This window comes from Euphorbia lathyris, chromosome 6 (assembly GCF_963576675.1).
Source record: "Euphorbia lathyris chromosome 6, ddEupLath1.1, whole genome shotgun sequence".
Taxonomy (NCBI): domain Eukaryota; kingdom Viridiplantae; phylum Streptophyta; class Magnoliopsida; order Malpighiales; family Euphorbiaceae; genus Euphorbia; species Euphorbia lathyris.
Window position 1 is genome coordinate 14,369,071 of NC_088915.1, and position 20,751 is coordinate 14,389,821.

At 30.3% G+C, this 20,751-nt stretch overlaps 1 protein-coding gene across 1 annotated transcript; it reads left to right on the forward strand.

Moving 5' to 3' along the window:
* The first annotated feature begins 1,946 nt into the window (after window positions 1-1,946).
* Window positions 1,947-19,016, forward strand: LOC136234222 (protein DETOXIFICATION 41-like). The gene is made up of 9 exons (XM_066024014.1): window positions 1,947-2,307; window positions 5,974-6,118; window positions 7,026-7,425; window positions 9,456-9,542; window positions 10,898-10,954; window positions 12,038-12,276; window positions 17,197-17,315; window positions 18,438-18,524; window positions 18,639-19,016. The coding sequence occupies exons 1-9, from the start codon at window positions 1,990-1,992 to the stop codon at window positions 18,705-18,707; spliced, it is 1,521 nt and encodes a 506-aa protein (XP_065880086.1). The 5' UTR covers window positions 1,947-1,989; the 3' UTR covers window positions 18,708-19,016.
* The last annotated feature ends 1,735 nt before the right edge of the window (window positions 19,017-20,751 follow it).

The following is a 20,751-nucleotide window of genomic DNA, read 5'->3' on the forward strand; positions in this document are numbered from 1 at the left end:
AAATAGCATTACTCATGTGTATAAATGATCTAACTAATAATATCTAGACAGCTATAAATAAGGCAGAGTCACTTTCGGTTTGATTTATAAACAAGCTGAATTTGAGCATAAAGAAAGTTGATTCGAAAATTCGCGAGCAGGCTCGTTAAATTGTTCATGAATAAGCTCGATTATAATATTTATGGATACGCTCTTGAGTAAGTTTTGTTCGATTATTTTCTTAATAATAATATTTATATAATTGGGAAACGTAAAACAACGTAGTTTTGTGTAAACTTTTTCAATGAAACTAAAAACCAATGAAAAACTTATATGCTTGTAGAAATTTTGTTCTATGAACTGTGGGTTGGATTGATTGTTGTAGTATTGGTAGTCGTTTTGTAGATTGTTCTGTTGTTTAGAGAGAGAGCACGAGAAAGAAAGAAAGTGAAAGACAAAGACACACAGTTATGTTAATGAAGAAGACAAAGGTAAACTTGGAAGTTACTTGTTGAAATGTGTTAGTTTTTGTTAGTTTTTTAAAATGAGTTAGAAATATAAACTACCCCTTAAAAGTTACTAGTTTTATAATTCTCCCAAAATACAAATTTTAAATACCACAATTTAACCGTGAAATTTAAAAGTAAAAGTGAAGTTCAGTAATTCACCTTATTTATTTACTTGTCTCCAATAAAGTTTATCCTAAGAGCTAACAAATTCAAAAAATGTAGAAAAAAGTGGGCTTAATACTTTATCGGTTACTCAAGTTGTCTCAATACTGCAACTGAACTCAGAACTTAGTCTTATATCGAATTACCTCATCGACTTGCTTATTTTGAATAAATAACTCAAATAGGTTAATATTTGTGATTTCGAGAGTGTTTTTTTTTTTTTTTGCTTTTTAGTTAATGTATCAATAGATTAGTTAGATGTAGCAATCGATATTTTAGAAATCTTTTATTTTTGATGTAATATTATGTTGAATGTTTTTTTTTTTTAAGGGTTACTTGTCCAAATAAGAAACTTGAAGAGTTATTTGTTCAAATTGAACAACTTGAGGGGTTATTCGTTCCAAATAAGCAAGTTAAAAGAGTTAGTTGTCACAAGTCTAATGAGATGTTTGGTTGCTACTTTTCATGCTCATGTTGGTCTTTTCACTTCAAAAATGAGAGTTTTATGTGTGTTTGGTTAGGGAGCTCATGTTTGCCTTCTACACATGAAAAGTAGCTTTTTACAAAAGCAGAGAATCTCTGCTTTTTGAAAAAACAGTTTTTTCCAACAGCAAACAATAGGTAAGACAAACGAGCTCTAAGTTCTAGTTAGCTCATTTCTGATCTTCCACTTTCTTTTTCCTAACTAGACAACACCTAAATGATCTCAAAACCAAACAGTTTAAGAATTAAAGTTTTTCAGAATATCATTAATTTTTGGAATTTTCTATTTTTGAGGTCATCAACGGTCAAATTGGTAATGTCAATCTAAAACTCATTGATTTGCAACTTAACGGGAATCCCACTCATTTTTTAACAAAAAAAAAACCCACAGACACTCATCCGCAAATTAATGAAATCATATACTCCCTCCGTTCCACAATACATGTCTTTCTAGAGAAGTGTTTTTGTTTCATAATACATGACATTTTGCTTCAATCTATGCACATTAATTTACTTTTACCAAATATACCCCTATTTAAGTTGACTTTTTGCTTTGGGAATAGATAAAGTTACTAGTGAATGCAATTAATACAAGGATAACAAAGTTTTTTTACTTAAAATTAATTGTATTTCTTAATTAGTATGTATTAACCTTAAAAGACGGGTATATTTTTTTCCCCAAAATATAGAAAAAACAGCAGGTGGTAGGTCTAACTACTTCCCTAACATTCTAACATATGGGGGTAGCAATGAATGGTAGCTACCTAAAAAAGAAAAAAACTTTATATTTCCCATTTAAACCTTCAAATTGATGAAATTAAAAGACATGACATCATAGTTAGTTATACTTATTATAATGGGTTCAAGAAGAAGGGAAGGGTATGAAGGCTTATTACCAAGGCTTGATTCTAATTCAAATATTCCGAATTTACCCTCGGAGGCAGTGGAGGATTTACTGACGGAAAATGTCGTCCCGTTCCGTTGGTGGATTCGTCTGGTGGGATGGGAATCGAGACTGCTTTGGTCGCTATCTGGAGCTTCTGTTGTTGTTTCGGTCTTCAATTTTATGCTTAGTTTTGTGACTCAAATGTTTTCTGGGCATTTGGGTGCTGTTGAGCTTGCTGGTGCTTCTATTGCTAATGTTGGTATTCAAGGCCTTGCTTATGGCATTATGGTATGTATCTTTCACTTTCGTCGTTAGCGAGATATTTGAATTTGTTTAAAGTGACTTATCAATTATTTGAATTTGTTTAAAGTATCATATTATCTTGGGGTAAATTACATCGATGGCGACTGAACTTTACCATTTTAACATTGTGGCTACTGAACTTCAATTCTTAACAGTATGGACACCGAACTTTACACTTTTTAACACTGATGACTACTTAACACCTCAAAACGACAGTTGACGGTCTCAAAATAAAAAATTCGAAGAGTTAATGATATTCTAAGTAACTTTAATTCTTGAAAATTTTCGTGTTGAAGTCATTTAAGTGTTTTTTGGTTAGGAGAGATGGTGAATTTGTAGAGAGAGAAAGCTCAAAAAAATGTGATTTTGGAAAATAAAAAATATGGTTTCATGGTAAATGTCGTTCTGAACAACTTTAATTCTTGAATATTTTCATTTTGAGGTCGTTACTGGTCATTTTGAGGAATTAGTTAAAGTTCAATGGCCACCGGTGTTAAAAAAATAAAATTCAGTGGTCATACCGTTAAGAATTGAAGTTCAGTGGTCACAATGTTAAAATGAGTAAAGTTCAATGGTCATGGGTGTAATTTACCCGATTTTCATAGTATGGTATGTAATATAAAAACCACTTAATTTTATACTTTCTAACATTACGACCATTAAACTTTAATTAACGTTTCAAAATAGAAAATTATGAAAATTGATGATATTTTAAGCAACTTTAATTCCGTAAAATTTTTCGTTTTGAGATCATTTAGGTGTTGTTTGGTTATGAGAGAGAAAATGAATGTTTATAAAGAGAGAGCTTCAGAAATTGCGATTTTGGAAAATAAAAATATGTGATTCTAAGTAATTTTAATTCTTGAATATTTTCATTTTAAAATCATTAACCGTCATTTTAAGACGTTAATTGAAGTTAGAAAGTATAAAATTGAGTGGTTTTTATATTACGTTTTAAAAGTATATTATTAAAGTATATTATACGGTAAAAATGAGTACGGTTTAATGGCAAGTTAACAAGAAATCTTATAAATTCAGGAGCTAATTTTTTTATAAGAACAAGGTGTTGATGTTGCATTAAGCTAATTTTATCACATGGACATATGTGATATATTTTAGTCTATAATTTTATATTTTAGAATCTAAATTTTATATAAATAATTAATTAGTAAATTTATTTTTATTATTTAATTCTTCAGTATTAATATTTGGGTAAATAATTTATTAGTCCCCTACTTTTTACTTAATATACTGTTTGGTTCCCCTATTTTGAAAAACATATTTTAAGGTCTCTATCTTTTACCAATATTAACTCTTTGGTCCTTTTATCTATTTTTTTAGATTTTTAACCGAATATATCTTAGCTTTTAGGACAGCCACAACACAATATAAAATGACCATATTATTCTGTTATTTTATATATGTCTGTTTATGCCAAATATAACGGTTACAAATTTAAAAAAAACTAGATAAAAAGATTAAAAGGTTAATATTGGTAAAAGTTAGACATCTTATAATATGTTTTTCAATATTTTGTATTTTTAGAATCTAAATTTTATATAAATAACTAATTAAAATATCATATAACAATTAAATTATTAGTTTAATGTACTGATACACTCAAATATAGCAATAATTTCTTTTTTTTTTTGGATAAAAGCAATAATTTATTAGTACTGCTGAATGACCCGTATATGGTTATCAATCAATGTTGCAACTTCATTCCTAATAAATAATACACAGCAAATTGTCAGCTCACATAATAAGTAGAGGTGACAATTTCTGACATGAAAACACGATTACAGAGCTAACTCGACTGACACGACACGATTGACACGAAAATCATTTTTCTAGCATTTATAACATATAAAACCATATGGAACATAAATATGAGATAACACGATTTTAACACGAAACACGATAATTGCCAGGTCTAATAATAAGTCAGGTCTAGTCAAGAGATATTTTATTTTTTTTGGGTGAATAACTCACTAGTCCCTATAGTTTTACCTAATATATTATTTAGTCCTTATATCTTAATAATAAATTGTTAATATATAAAGATCTAACAGTATGTTATATTTAAAAAGAAAACAGTACGTTATATAAAACAAATAGGCCTAATACACAAATAACCCCTGAAACTGTTCAAATGTTGCAACTGCCCCCCCCCCCCCCCTCCCAACTTTCAATTGTAACAACTTACCCCTCAAACGTGTCCAATTGTAAAACATAACCCCTCAAACTTGTCCAATTGTAAAACATAACCCCAAATTGCTGACATGAACTGCAATTGAAGAAACACGTGAAGTACAAAAGCTGCAACGCTCGTGGAATGTGATAATCAAATCTTTGGACCAAAAAAATCAGTATTTAAGTAACCAAATTCTCAATTCTTCGACTTATTCTTCAACCCAACAGTAAATCATAAATCCTCCATTCTTCTTCTTCTTTTTGTTATTCCTATTCGTTTTTTAGTGATTTCTTAATTCAAAGTTTTGGGATATTATGGGGGTGAAAAAGTGTTTATGTAGAGAAATAGCTCCATTGAAGATTTCATGGTATGGTACGAATTCGGGGAAACGTTTTTACGGTTGCTTCAAGTACGGGGTAAAAAAAATCCCAATTTGGGGTTATGTTTTATAATTGGATAAGTTTAAGGGGTTATGTTTTATAATTGGATAAGTTTGAGGAGTAAGTTGTTACAATTGAAAGTTGAGGGGGCAGTTACAATATTTGGACAGGGGTTATTTGTGTATTAGACAAAAAAAAAAAAAAAAAAAATGTAGAGTAAATTATTGGCCCAATTATATACAAAATGATATTGGTTAATTTGGGCCGGATTTGGGAAGTCCTCCCAAAGTCTGACCAATGGGTTTTGGACAAATAACTATTTTTTTGTGCTTCATGAATGTTATAATTAATTATAAAAATTACAATTGAATATGAAATTATTTTCCGTATATAACAAATAAAGTAACCATAGCGAAGACCTATATTTACATCCTAATTTAAAAAATTTAAATTTAAATTTACAAATTTTAAACTCTACACAATATATTTTAGACCTCTAATTTATAAACTCTAATTCTTAAAATATATTAAAAATAATAAATTTATTAATTGATATAATTTAAAATTACAATTTGACATAATTGTAGATAATTTTTTAAAAGTAAATTTATATGTAAATTTCCTATACTTTAAGGGGAAATTACGTAGAAAAGTATATACCGTAAAAAATTTTATGGTTATGACAAATTTTATTTTGAATTTTGTCATTAATTATTTTGGAAAAAAGTTGAAATAGTGGAAACCTTTTACCTTATGACATTTCTAAAATAAAAATGAACCCATATAATATAATACAAATAAAAATTTATCAATTTGATTAAAAACAAAATATTATTATCATTTATGATTTTTATATAAAACACCCATAATTTGATGAGTAGGTCCGCTCAGGCCCAATCCATGAACATATACCTGAAACCAAATAATACTGTTTTTTTTTTCAATATTTTCGATTTACGATGATGATTTTGCACGTAACTTTTTTTTTTTTTTTTTTGAAGAATAACTCTTTAATTTATGCATTTTATGATTCTTTGATGTGATAAATTAACAAAAGATAGTATTAATAAAACGCAGTTAGGTATGGCTAGTGCAGTGCAAACAGTTTGTGGACAAGCCTATGGTGCCAAACAATACTCCAAAATGGGCATCATTTGTCAAAAAGCTATTGTTCTACATTTGGGTGCAGCATTTCTCCTCACTTTCCTCTACTGGTTTTCAGGTACGACTGTTAATTTCTGATACGATAACAAGCAACTCGTTTGAGACTATTCATATCACATGATTATTAATTTTGTTATATGTATAATATATATAATCACGTGGAATTAGACTTGTTTATGGATCGGGTCGGGCCCATCAGGTTTTCGCCTAAAAGTATGCAGCCCAAACAAGTCCATCTCGCTGTTAATTTAGGTGGGGCTTGGATCAAAGTGGGCTCAGACTTAAAGTCGAATTCCAAGCCCAGTCTGAATAAGTTCACCTAAAAAAAAATTATATTTTTTTTAAGATTTAATAATAAGTTAGTAGTCCCTTGAACTTGGTTTAAAAAGCCGATTGGTCAGCTGAATTTATTTAACTTGAGATATTGTCTCTCTAAATTTGCTTACAGTAATATATTAGTCCTCTAAACTTGCTTAAAGTGATATACATTCGATTTGTCCAAATTTTCCTTTGCTCTGTCACGTTGACTTAGGAGATTAACCATGTCACTTCAAGCAAGTTCAAATAGCTAACGACAAATTTTGTAAGTTCAGATGGCCAATCAAATTTTTTGATCAAATTCAAACGGTTCATGATGATAAGGGTTTTCTTAATAATAAAGGTTAAAATTTATACTTAAAATAAATACGTAAATTATTACTAAGGGGTGCTGTGCTAGACCGGCCCAGCCCGGTCTGGTTCATCCTATTGTTATAAATTTCAAACTCGTCCATAGAATAGATGGGTTTTGATGGGTTTGGGCCAGGCTGAGCCTAATATAAATTTTCCTTTGTCTTAAACCCGACCCGATAGATCATAGACATAGGCCTAGATGGATCCGCCGGGTACTCAGACCCGTTAATAGGGCTACGTGGACTACATAAATCACATGACATAATAACTCGTTTTGTTACCTCAATTTTCAGGCCCATTTCTAGTAGCTATCGGGCAATCAGAAAGCATTTCCGAGCAAGGTCAAATTTTCGCACGGGGATTGATCCCGCAATTATATGCATTTGCTATAAGTTGCCCTATGCAGAGATTTCTTCAAGCACAGAACATAGTGAATCCTTTAGCATACATGGCAGTTGGTGTGTTCTTGGTTCACATTGTTCTATCTTGGCTTGCAGTTTATGTTTTGAATTATGGACTTCTTGGTGCTGCATTAGTACTGAGTCTATCTTGGTGGCTTCTTGTTATCTTAAATGGGGTTTACATTCTTTTTAGCCCCAACTGCAAGCAAACTTGGACTGGCTTATCTTTTTCTGCTTTTAGAGGAATTTGGCCTTATTTCAAGCTCACTGCTGCCTCTGCCATCATGCTTTGGTATGTATCAATTACTGTAGTTTTCACATGGATCCTGTATGATTTGTTCAGTCACTTTTAGAGGACCTGTTTGTTTTACCTACCGTTTGTTGCTGTTTGCTATTGGAAAAAACTGATTTTCCAAGAAGTAGGGATTCCCTGCTTTTGTAAAAGGCAAACATGTGGTGACTAACCAAACACCTAATTTTTTAATAGGAGCATGAAATGGAGTTACCAAACACCTCCTTATTAATAAGGCTAGATTTAACGGTGATTGATCAAATTCAATGGTCCATGCTACTGGTATCCAACTAATAGGAAAAAAAGATTCATACATCAAAAGCCCCCTGAACTTATCCAAAAAGGTTGATTGACCCACTAAACTTATATAATGTCTCGTTAGTCCCCTTAATTTGCTTAAAATAACCTATTGGCCACCTAAATTTGTTTAAAGTGACCTATTGCCCTCCTGAACTTGCTTAGAGTGATCTATTTGACCAATGAACTTGTTTAAAGTGATATATATTGCAATATGTCTAAATCTTTAAAAAAAAATTCAAAATTTCAAAAATAAAGGTCTAATTTGTGGTTCTAAGTCTTTAAAACAAATTAACTTTTTATTTTATACATTTTTATGGCGTTTTTTATATATCTAGGGACTTAATAATGACACTTTAAGAAAGTTTAGACCATGTAAGTTCAGAGGCTAATCAATCTTTTTGGACAAGTTCAAGAGGAAACTAATGTATTAAGCCAAAGAAAAAGAATAGACTTAGGGGGCGTTTGGTTCACAATGGGTAAGGGAAAAGGAATCAAGAAAGGGAAACTAAAGGAAACGAAAGGAATAACCATTAATTCCCCTATGTGTTTGGATGTGTTTAGGAAAGGAAATGGGGTAAAGGGAATCCAATTCCCTAGAGGGCATGTGGTAATGGCTTAACCTAAAGTGGGTAAAGAGAATGAGTTTTTTTGTAAACAAACAAGAACAAAGGAATGAAACCCTCCCATTCTCATTCCCATTCCTAAAGACCCCAAACCAAACGCCCCATTAATATATATGGAACCTTTAAACTTGGTCTAACAAGTCGGTTAGCCCTAAACTTATGTAGTATTCCGTTAGCTCCCTAAACTTGTTTAAAGTACATCATTGACGCTTTAAGTACACGCAGCAGAGCAAGAGATGATTTGCACAAATCGAAATGTATATCACTCTAAACAAGTTCAGGGGCCAATAGATCACTGTAAGTTTAGAAGTAAGTTTAGAAGCCCATCAATTTTTTGAACCAAATTCATGAGCCATATCATCCCTACATTTGGCAAAATAATTTGATTCATCTTCTAAATTTTGGAATCATTTTATTAGCCTAAACTTATTTAAAGTGGCCTGTAAACTCTAGAACTTATTTAAACTTACATATTAGCTCCTAAACTTATTTAAAATGATCCACATTTTTAAATAAGTTTCAGGAGCTAATGAGATATTATGAGAGTTCAGTTTATATAGTAATTCATGCCATCTTAAATAAGTTTACGAGGTTAACGAGATATCCTAAAATTCAATGAACGGATTGGATTATTTGACTAAATATAGAGAACCAATGATGTATTAAGGAAAAAAGCATCTTAATATCTAGATTTTGTTCATATTTTGTTAATTTAGTCTTTTTTTATTTTCAAGTGGAGCACTCAATTAATTATAATCACACATTAAATTTTTAATCATCGTCATAAGAGTTGGTTAGGAACATAAAATTCAATTAAAAAGAGTTTTAATCCCTTTATATACATTTGAAAATAAAAAATATGTGTGGCTATAAAAAAAATTCCGATATTTAGCTACAATACCAGAAAACAGAAAGAATTAATGGGTGACTATTGTTTTCAAAATGATGAAATATTCTTTTCACATTTTTTATTGACCTAAATTTTTTCGTTAAATTAAATAAATAAACACCAAAAAAATTAGAAAAATATTTTTTGTTGCGCAATATTTCGATAAACAAACAGACTAACATTGCTACATTTTTCACATTGTGGATTTTGAATTGTAGTTTGGAGATATGGTATAGTCAAGGAATGGTGCTGATATCAGGACTTCTCTCTAACCCAACAATCTCACTAGACTCTATTTCCATTTGGTATGTCAAATTCCCTTTCCATCTCCAATTTTGCCAAAATATATATTTTGATCCCTGTACTTATTTAATTTTTTTTCAATAGTTCATGTATTTTGATTTGGACTTAGTCAACCAATATTCTCTCAATTATCAGAAAATTCAGCCTTGAATAATCAATCTATAAAACTTTCATATTTATGGGTTTGGTTAAAATTGAAGGTAAAAAAATATATAAGGGCGAATAAAGACTTCAAAAGTTGTCAATGTACACCCCAAAGCAGCCCCATTTATGAAAATAGAAAGGGTGGACCATCCCTCTCAAAAGTGGCTCCCGAAAGTTCTAATTAAGTTAAATTTTGAAGAGTTTGGGTTAAAAACCAACTCAAAGAAACTCTTACGGGGTGTTTGTTAGAAGGGATATAGGAGGTGGGATAGGGATAAAAAATACGAGATAAGTTATCCCGTGTTTGTTTGGGAGATAGAAGAGTGAGACGGATGATGGATAAGCCTCTTATCCCTCAAATCCTATACTCATGAGGGGGGTGGTATAAGGAGGCGGGATAAGCTCCTGGGATTTTAATAGGATGGAAAAGTCCATCTTATCCCTCAAATTAATGTTATGTAGTTTAAATAAGGTTAAAATAGTAAAATGTATTATTTTATCCTCATCCCTATCCTACATACCAAACATTGAATAATAATTCTCGACTATCATATTTTTATCCTTATCACAACCATTTATCATTATCCCTATCTCAACCTTTATCTCTATCCCTATCCCAATAGAATACCAAACGCCCCGTAACCCTGCTCAAATCACTGAGAATCTTTTTTCTCTCCCTATTTCATTTTTTATTGAGGATTTTTTAATGATAAAAAATAAATAAGGAGTGAGTACGATGAGTATTATTGGAGATACATCTATTTTGATACTCTTAGATGACTATGAGTCAAATATTTATATTATTTTTAGAGAGTGCGCTAAGAGTCTATTGGAGATGCTCTAATAACTTGATTCCAATACCATGTGCATATTGTCAACTTTTTGGCATAAAGCTAACCTAACGTGCCTTTGTGGCTTTAAAACCCGTCTATATGTATTAGAAACACGTCTTACTAATATCTCGAGTAATTGTATCTGCATTTACGATGTCATATTACTCTTATTGTCGACCCATAGGATCACTTCTTGCTCAGATTTTCTACTCCGACGTAAATCGTTACGCAACAACTAGATTATTCAATAAACGAAAGCATAAAAATTAAGTAAGTCCAAATTAAATTACATGAACTTATTGAAGAAATTGAAGCAATTTGAAATATGAGTTTTGGCCTCCAATTGTTCTTCTAATTTCTAATCATACTATGATATTCAGCATGAATTACTTGAATTGGGATATGCAATTTATGCTGGGTCTAGCTGCAGCTACCAGGTTTGTAACATCTTTATTAGCACAATTTATTAAAATTAATTAATTTACAAACATATTTAAGCGATAAAGTGTAAAAATACCTCTAACGTTGACAACAATGAGCAATTTTACTCGTAACGTCTAAAATAGTGCAATTTTATCCCCAACGTTGGCATCCAAGAGCAATTTTATCCCTAACATTGACAAGTTGGGTCAATTTTGAGAAATAATTCGTTAAACTGTATTTTCAGTCACGAATCTTGTCTTCTACACTTCACATGTGCGTCATTTTATCGCTTATTAGTAACATATATATCACAAACACATAAATAGACGTGAAAAAAATTAAAAAATTAAAATAATATATTGTATTTTGTAGGAATTCGATAAAAATTCAAATATTTTATCGAATTTAAAAATATTTATCTCCAATTCTATTATTAAATGTGAATTTTTCTTCCAGAACTAACTGATAGGCAACTGGTGCAAAATAAAGAACAAAATATTCATATTCTATAACGATGATTCAATTGACCAAATATGCTAACTTTAGGGGTAAAATTGCTCTTCACTCCCAACGTTAAGAGTAAAATTGCAACATTATAGACGGTGAGGATAAAATTGCTCTTAATTGATAATGTTAGGGTTATTTTTACATTTTATCCCTATATTTAATTGGCATTATACCCATTTGGATCCCTACACTAAAGCTTCAAAATCAATTAGGACCCTAAACTATCAAAATCATCAATTAGGTCCCTGAACTAAGTAAAAATCATCAATTGAGCCCCTATCCTATCCTAAAATCGGAAACTGTGACTATTTGATATAGACTGTAATAATATCTGTGTTGATTCAAAATGAATTTGAGAAAGAAGGTATGAAATTGTTCAACCGAATGATTTTCGATGAGGCCTAAATTGAATATTTTTGTTTAGAATGGGGATTCAATTAATGATTTTTAGCTAGTTCAGGGATCTGATTGATGATTTTGATAGTTTAGGGTTCTAATTGACTTTGAAGCCATAGTTTAGGGACCCAAATGGGTGTTATGCCTATTTAATCAGTTATGTTAATTAATGTTTTGGGTTGAATTAATGGCAGTATCCGAGTTAGTAACGAGTTAGGGGCGGGTCATGCAAAGGTAGCAAAATTTTCAGTGATGGTAGTCAATGGAACAAGCATTGTGATTAGTACAATATTGAGTGTTATAGTTTTGGTATGTCGAGTTGAACTGAGTCAACTCTTTACAACTGACTCAGAGGTTATAGAAGCTGTTTCTAATTTGACTCCATTACTTGCCATCTCTGTTTTCCTCAATGGTATTCAACCTATACTCTCAGGTATGAATCATATATATATTACAATTTTATTGGTTTTTTTATTTATTTGTTTATTTACGGAATTTAGCGTCAAATATTATAATAAAACTATTCTTCAAAACGTCAGATATTATAATAAACTAGTCGAAAACCCGTGCGATGCATGGAGTATGAAACTTTTATATAATTTAGATAAATAAATAAATTGACATATTTACTGTTAAATAATTTTATATCATGTTATGAAAAAAATTTATATTATGTATATTTGAAATTAATATATATTTTTTAATGATAATTCAAATTAAATTAATTTTAAAAATAATTGACTACTTTTTTATAGAATTTTAACTAAAGATAAATGTTTTATTTATTTTTACAAAATTCAATGATTTGTACTTTTTAGGAATTTTAATACATATCATATTCCAAATATTCTGTGAAACAATAATAATAAAATAGCAGATTAATTAAGAAATATATTAGAATGTAATAAAAAACCAAAAATTAAATTAAACTATAATTAAAATTAAATATTATATTCACGATACAAAAGAATTACAATATAGGTTAAACAAAAATTGAATTAAACTACAATTAAAATTAAATATTATATCTACGATACAAAAGAATTACAATCTATGTTAAAATGGAAGCAACATCAATATATTATTCTATAAACTATTACAATCAATACTTTTATAATGTTGCATATGAAGAAACTTTATCAATTCAATATGTTACATATAAAAAAAATAAAATTCGTAAGAATTAGTCACAAATTCATCTTGATGATAATTATTTTGGTTGATGGAATTTCATGATCACCAAGTATTCGAATTCAATTATTCATTCTGCTACAATAACTCAATATATTTAATTGAATCGGTTTAAGATAATGATTTCTTCTATTTTCATCTCGTAATATCTCATCAAGACATTCGATCAATTTGTTCTTCATTCTTTCACTATATAGAATATCAGTCATACTCGCAGATATCACTTATTTGACTTCATTAATATTTTCTAATAATTATATATTCTTGAATTTTGTAAGTAAGAAAAACAAACAAAAGAGTTGAAAAAAAAATGAAGGGACGAAAAAGATAATTAGGAGAGAACCATCTTCCTCTCGGTTTTTTTTTTTTTTTTGAAAATTAGAGAGAATATCGAGACATAAGCGTATAAAGAGGAGAGTGAAAATATTTTTTGCCCATTAATTAAACATTTTATTTTTTCTTAATGAAGTATTAAGTCCATAAATTAATTTTAGTTAAATAGAATTAAATCGCAATTGTAACCACTCAGTACAAAAAAACGTTTATAATTAATATGTGAAATTAATTATATTAATTAGAATAATTATGCTCAACATTTGAGAATTTGAAGATATTCAAATAATAATATTTTCTTAATTAATATTTTTCAATAATTTGTCCTATGATCATATTTCATTTTCATCTATTAAAAACTCTTGAAATGCTAACAATTTTGTACGAACCATAATATAATAGTTAAAATTTATATAATCCAATGTTGCAAAAGCAATTATCTCAATATCCATAATTAATGTACATTTTTAGGATTTTGAGCATCAAAATTTATTTTTATTTACCTTGATTTTTAATTCGTATCTAGCATAATCCACATTCTTCAAGAATAAACATCTTATCAAGCGTATTAGACGCTTAGAATCTGCTTGTCTAGAAAATTGGGAAAAAATAACTTCTTGATAATAATAATAATAATATAACATAATTTATATTGAAATAAACTTCATTGTAAGTATAATATTCCAATATCTCTTTAATATTTTATTTAATATGTCTCAAACTTCAATGAACAACTATCGTGTGAAACTTTATATCTATTTGTACCAAAATGCATAAAAATAAAAAATACAATCCATATCAATTAGCTAAACTCAAACTAAAAAAATGAGTGGATTTCAACATGTTCCGAATTAGAAAAATTAATCTAACTTCAATTAAAACTAAACATTGAGTTCATAAAAAACCGAAAATCTAAATTTTAGTTAGAGTTAACAATCAAAACGATAACACCTAGGAACATATACTAAAAAAGAATGCAAATATACAAAATCTTTATTTTAGTCATTTTGAAAAATAAATAAATAAAAAAAACATGGATAAGGTAGCGAGAGGTATGGAATCTGGATAACGACATAAATGGAATTTCATCTGTGAAAGATGAAACTATAACAACAATTGTTTATTAAAAATAAAACAACAGCACAATTGAGAAAGCCAAAAATTGAGTTCATATAAAGCCGAAAATCTAAATTTTAATTAAGAGTTAGCAATCGAAACGATAACACCTAGCAACATATACTAAAAAAGAATACAAATTTATAAAATCTTTATTTTAGTCATTTTGAAAAAAAAAGACAAATAAAAAAGAAAACATGGATAAGGTAGCGAGAGGTATGGAACCTGGGTAACGACAGAAATGGAATTTAATCTCTGAAAAATGAAACTATAACAACTATTGTTTAATAAAAAGAAAACAACATCACAATTGATAACAAAAATAACTACAACATATGAAAAAAAATCGAATAATTACCTTGAGAAACATAAGAATTTCTTGTAATTTTTGACACTTTTGTGTTTTCCGGTTTTAGTTGTTTATGCATCTTCTATTTCTGTCGGATTTCTTCAATTGAAGCTATCAGTTTGGAAAAAAAAAGACAAATAAAAAAGAAAACATGGATAAGATAGCGAGAGGTATAGAACCTGGGTAACAACAGAAATGAATCTGAAAGATGAAACTATAACAACTATTGTTTAATAAAAATAAAACAACAACATAATTGAGAACAAAATAGCTACAACATATGAAAAAAATCGAATATTTACCTTCAGAAATATAATACTATCTATCGTGACCAATGAATATAATGGTGGAATACTATCTATCATGCTTTATATAGAAGTTTATTTGTGACTTTTGGATTTCTTTTGCTTTGTATTTTTTCATCTTCCCGTAACTCTTGCTTTCTTTTATTATTTTAATTAATAGGCTAGTAATTATTTAATATATTATAAATATAAATTTGTTATTTTTAATTAATTAAATATTTATTTTTTAATTAATTAAATATTTTTAATCTGATTTTTTACTACGTTGACAACTCATCAAAAAAACCTCTAAAACACTTCTTCTCATTTCTCTCTGCTTCCGTAATTATATATAGTATAGATAGGGATAGCAACGGGTACTGTACCCGTGGGTATTCGGCACTACTCGATTTTAATGAGACTATCCATACCCTGTATAAAAGGGTATGGGACGGGTACGGGATCAAAATCATTACTCTAACGGGTATGGGAATACCCCTAGGGTACCCAGTATCCGTTACCCGTCATAAATTTTTTATATATTAATAAATATTATTGTTTTTTTAATTCACTTGGTCAGTCACTGACCAGATCAAAACCACCGTGTTTTTTTATGTAAGACATGGCATTTGAACCTCAACCTTTTGTTTTTCAACCATAGAGTGATACCACTAAGCAAATTTATTCTTATTAATTAAGGTTCAATTTGTTCAATTTTTAGATAGATAATTTATTAAATTTATATTTTGTTAAATTTGTAATATTTTTTGTTTTATTTATTGATTTCTAACGGGTAAGGGTACTCGTGGGTACCCGTGAATTAAATGGGACGGATATGAGATGTAAAAAGTATACCCGTTAGGGTACGTAATTGGACGGGTACGGATTTGGGATTGATATTACTGCGGGTACCCTACCCGTTGTCATCCCTAATAATAAAACTATTCTTCAATGTTAATGATTAGCTTAACCTTTTAATTAAATTAGTTAATTGGCATGAGATCAGAGCCTCTTGAATCAAACAGTCAAGAGTTCGAATCCCAAATATTTCATTTATTGGTGAATTTAAATATATGGTGGGATGAGTCTGTGTTGTACACGCTTCAAACCCAAAGGGTATTCATATGAAGCAATCATCTCCCTTTGAGTTGCCTTTGGGATAAGTTATTTCTTTATTTACGGTATCAGAGTCGTGGTTCAACGTTGATATTAGTGTCACACACCAAATGAAAGCAATCATTTCCCTTTGAGTTACCTTTTGGAATAAGTTATTTCTTTATTTACATGGTATCAGAATGCTTTTTACCATTAATGCTTCAAACCCAAAGGGTATTCGTATAAAGCAATCAAATCCAGTTTCTTTTTTTATCTGAACAAGTAATCCGATTATTTAAAAAAAAAACTTCTTTTAAAATTATGACACGTATCGCAAAATCTAATGTAACGACACGTGTTCCAATTTTAAGAGGAGCCTTAGGAAAAAAGATCCAATTCTCTCTAAATATCTATATCTATATATTTTTCTGGATAATGTTTAAATTTGTTCCTATTGTTTTTAGGAATAGTAAATTAATAACCTAACATGCGAAATTATACCATTTTAACTCTAATGTTTTTAAATAAGATTAATTTTATCATTACCTAACAAAAAAAAATTATACGAGTTGATTTACTGTTACTTGACTCATTTTTTAACTATAAAATTGGACTTTTCAAAGATTAATTATATTAAAAATATTTATTATGTTACTAATACAGTTGTAAACAACTTGTCAAAATGTCAATATTTAAGTATGTTCTATACAAGTTAATCACATAAAAATGCAAAAACTGCTTACTATGTTATTAAAACAGTTATAAATATATAACTTGTCAAACTATACGAAACAAATTCAATTTATCGAAAATCTTGCTTAGAAGGCGTGTCTGTCAAATTAGTTGTTCAAATTTTTCTATTAAATGGGTAAAACTGATATTACTTGGCTATGTTAGAGGTAAAATTATATTATTTCGTATGTTAAAAGTAAATCTATAATTCTTTTATTAAATAAGCAATAATAATTGTTGTTTTAAATGACAGGTGTGGCAATTGGGAGTGGATGGCAAGGAGTGGTAGCTTATGTTAATCTAACAACATACTATATAATAGGTCTACCCATTGGATGCGTACTTGGCTTTAAAACCAATTTAGGAGTGGCAGTAAGTTTTTATTATCTTTGGTATAAACTATAAATTTATCGGGTTAAATACATCGTTGGTTACTAAATTTTATAGTGGTTTCAAATTATTACTCTATTTCAATTTATCAACTTTTAATTTTGTCTCAATTAGATAACTCTGTCGATTTGAAAAACAAAAAAAATAATATCAGAAAAGTTATGTGGTTGTCACATCAATAGTAGTCAATTTTCACGATTAACTGAAATGACACGTGGCTACTAACTACCTGATCGAAACGACATGTGTCAACTATTTGATAGCCACATGTCATTTCACTCGTCATATGTCGTTTCGTTGAGTAGTGAAAGTTGACTAGTGCTGACATAGAAGTCACATCACTTTTGCAGTGTCTTTTTTGCTTTTGAAATCGCTAGAATAACTTAATTGAGACAAAATTCAAAGTTGAATGATTTTATTGAGATAAATTGAAGTTGTGTGATCATTTTGAGACAATCATTAAAATTCGGTGACCAATTGTGAATTTAACCCTAAATTTACCCTATGGCTACTAGGGAAAACAGATTCAGTTTCACTTATAAAACAATATAATTTTAAGTCGAATATTTATCAGAATATGCAATTTTAAACTTCATTTACCAGAATGAGTTTTTTTACGTGCAATTTCATATCCGGATCACTCTCCAACCTCTGACATTCTTGCAACTGAAAAAGACTTGAGTAGAGGTGGCAAATTCAGGTTTCGTGTCAAAATCGTGTTATTTCATGTATATATTTCATATAATCATATATGATATAAATGTAAGAAAAATGAATTTCGTGTCAATCGTGTCGGGTAAATCGAGTTGTCTCTGTAAACGTGTTTTCGTGTCAGACATTGCCACATCTACTTGAGATTACACGTTTTCGAATAATGAAAAAAAAAATCGTATTTCGTTAATGAGACTTGAAATTACACCGTCTGATAAATATTAGATTTAACATTGCATTCTTTTGTACGTGAATGCTAAATCTAATCTTCCCTGATAATCATAAAGCTAAATTTGTACTTTATCCTGTAATATTTCACTCCATTTTTTTTTTTAAATTGAAAATCAATATGTGATTATAATTAACTAATATTCTTTTTTTTTTAATTTGTAGGGTATTTGGTGGGGAATTATTCTAGGAGTTTTTTTCCAGACAATTACTCTAATTTTTCTTACTGCAAAAACTAATTGGGATTATGAGGTGAGTTACTATTTTGATTTTTATAACAATTGTCTCATTTAACTATATATTATACATGTTAATTTTATTTTATTTATATATTTTTTAATTATAACAATGTTGGTGATTTTGTAGGTTCAGAAGACTGTTCAAAGGTTGAAAGACTCTGCAAGAGAGCAATTAGAAATTGTTGCAAATGTTTAGGGATACTATAGTAATTAACATCTTATTAGGGTTTTTATACCGGTTTAAATATCGAATAATTGGTCTATGAGGGCCGTTTTAATGCTAAGGAAACATCTTTTGTGGTGTTTCTATCCGGATTTCATTTCCGTTGATATTATTGAAGTCTCCATATATAGAGTAATACGTAAGTTCTCACATAAATTTCTTTATAATTTTAAGTCTTTTCACGATCCTCAAAGGAAGGTACTTGTCTTTCCTCTAAATTTTTCTACACCTATTATCGAGTAATTGTAAAAAAAATAAATAAATATAGATTCAATAAAAAGAAATTGTATGTTTAACTTGTATCATTAATTTTCCTTATATTTAACTTTTTTTCTCAGTTTTTTTTATAAAATTAATGGTAAATTCCATACGAGGTGTGCAACATTTAGCATGTTTCATACTTTGGTGTATAACTTTTATTTTTTCACACAAAACTCCACTTTATGGATGACCTCCCACTAAAACGTACAACCGATAAAAATGAAGGTTGATCGCCAATTTTTTTTTTATTATTATAAGGGAGACCAAAGCGGCCTAAAAGACGTTACACATTACATACTCTTGGAAAAGAGACGCCAGCTATGTCATCGACAATTATATCTTTAACGGACTGAGGACATCTAGACAAAATATGACAGCCAAGAAAATTATGGCCAGCTAGGCTAGCTAGACAGTCAGCGACTCTATTTCCTTCCCTGTATGAGTGGCATATTTGCACTCTCCAGTCCTTTTGTAGCATGGATAATAGAGGTCATGTTAGGTGCCAGTGTTCGTTAATATCAGTTTCTTTGTTGAGGAGGATTTTAACCACGTTCGCATTATCCATTTCAAGGATCACTTGTCTGTAGCCTAGGTCCCACGCAAGCCGAAGGCCGTAAAAAGCGCCCCATAGGTCAGCAGTCATTGATGAATAGGCGCCCAAAAATATAGTGAACCCACTGCACCAAGCCCCGCTGTCATCTCTGATTAAGCCTCCTGCACTCGCCCAACTTCCATTTGCCTTTGAGGCTCCATCTATGTTGATCTTAACCCAGTGTCTAGGAGGGCGTTGCCATCCTATGAGCTTCTCCTCTTTATCTCGTTTAGCAGCATCCTGTCTGAACGTTTCCAATGCAAAAGTTATTTCTTTTTCTTTTGCGTTAATTTGCGGGATAATGGAAGAATAGGTAATTGAAGTATTCCCAAAGATAGAGCCGTTGCGCCAGGACCAAAGCATCCAGCAAGAGACACCGAATACGGTGTTCCAAGGCACGATATTCACTGGTCTGCTATCTGATAAGTTGCAACTAAACCACTCATCAAATTGATCCTCAAAAAACAGGGTTCTGGCAGGGGGTGGCACGAGTTTATGCCACACAAATGCAACATGCAAGCACCCTCGAAAGACATGGTCAATTGATTCAACCGGATCCTCACATATTAAACATTTGCTGTCATTTGAGATGTGGCGTCTACATCTTTCACTATTCGTTAAGATAGCCTTATGTAACACAAGCTAGAGGAATGTTTTTATACGTTCAGGTCCCTCCCAATCCCAGGCTAATCTCCATTTTCTGTCCCTATCCTCCCAAAGATGCCCAGTTAAGATCTCAAAGGCAGAAGTGACAGAGAACTTACCAGATGATGAGGGGCCCCAATAGATACAATCTGGACCATCTTCCGTACTCGGTGCCTTGACGATAGCAATTGATGCTACTATCGAGTCAGGAAGCCAAAGCCGAAGGACATCCCAATCCCATGTGCCAATTGCAGCAACCACATTGCTAACTTTCCAAGATAAAACTTCTTCCGATATGGACTGGTTAGCCCAGCGATAAAGGGGCATGTTCAGACTAGTCCAGACGTCGTTCCAGAACGACACAGTCTTGCCATCACCCAAAACCCAGCGCATACCATGAAGATTAGCTTTCCAAACTCTCTTAAGACCATGCCAGAGGCTTGACCCAGGCTTATTTCTCAAGTCAGTATGGGGTGTGGTGAAATTCAACTTGTATTTAGCCCGAAACACATCGGTCTA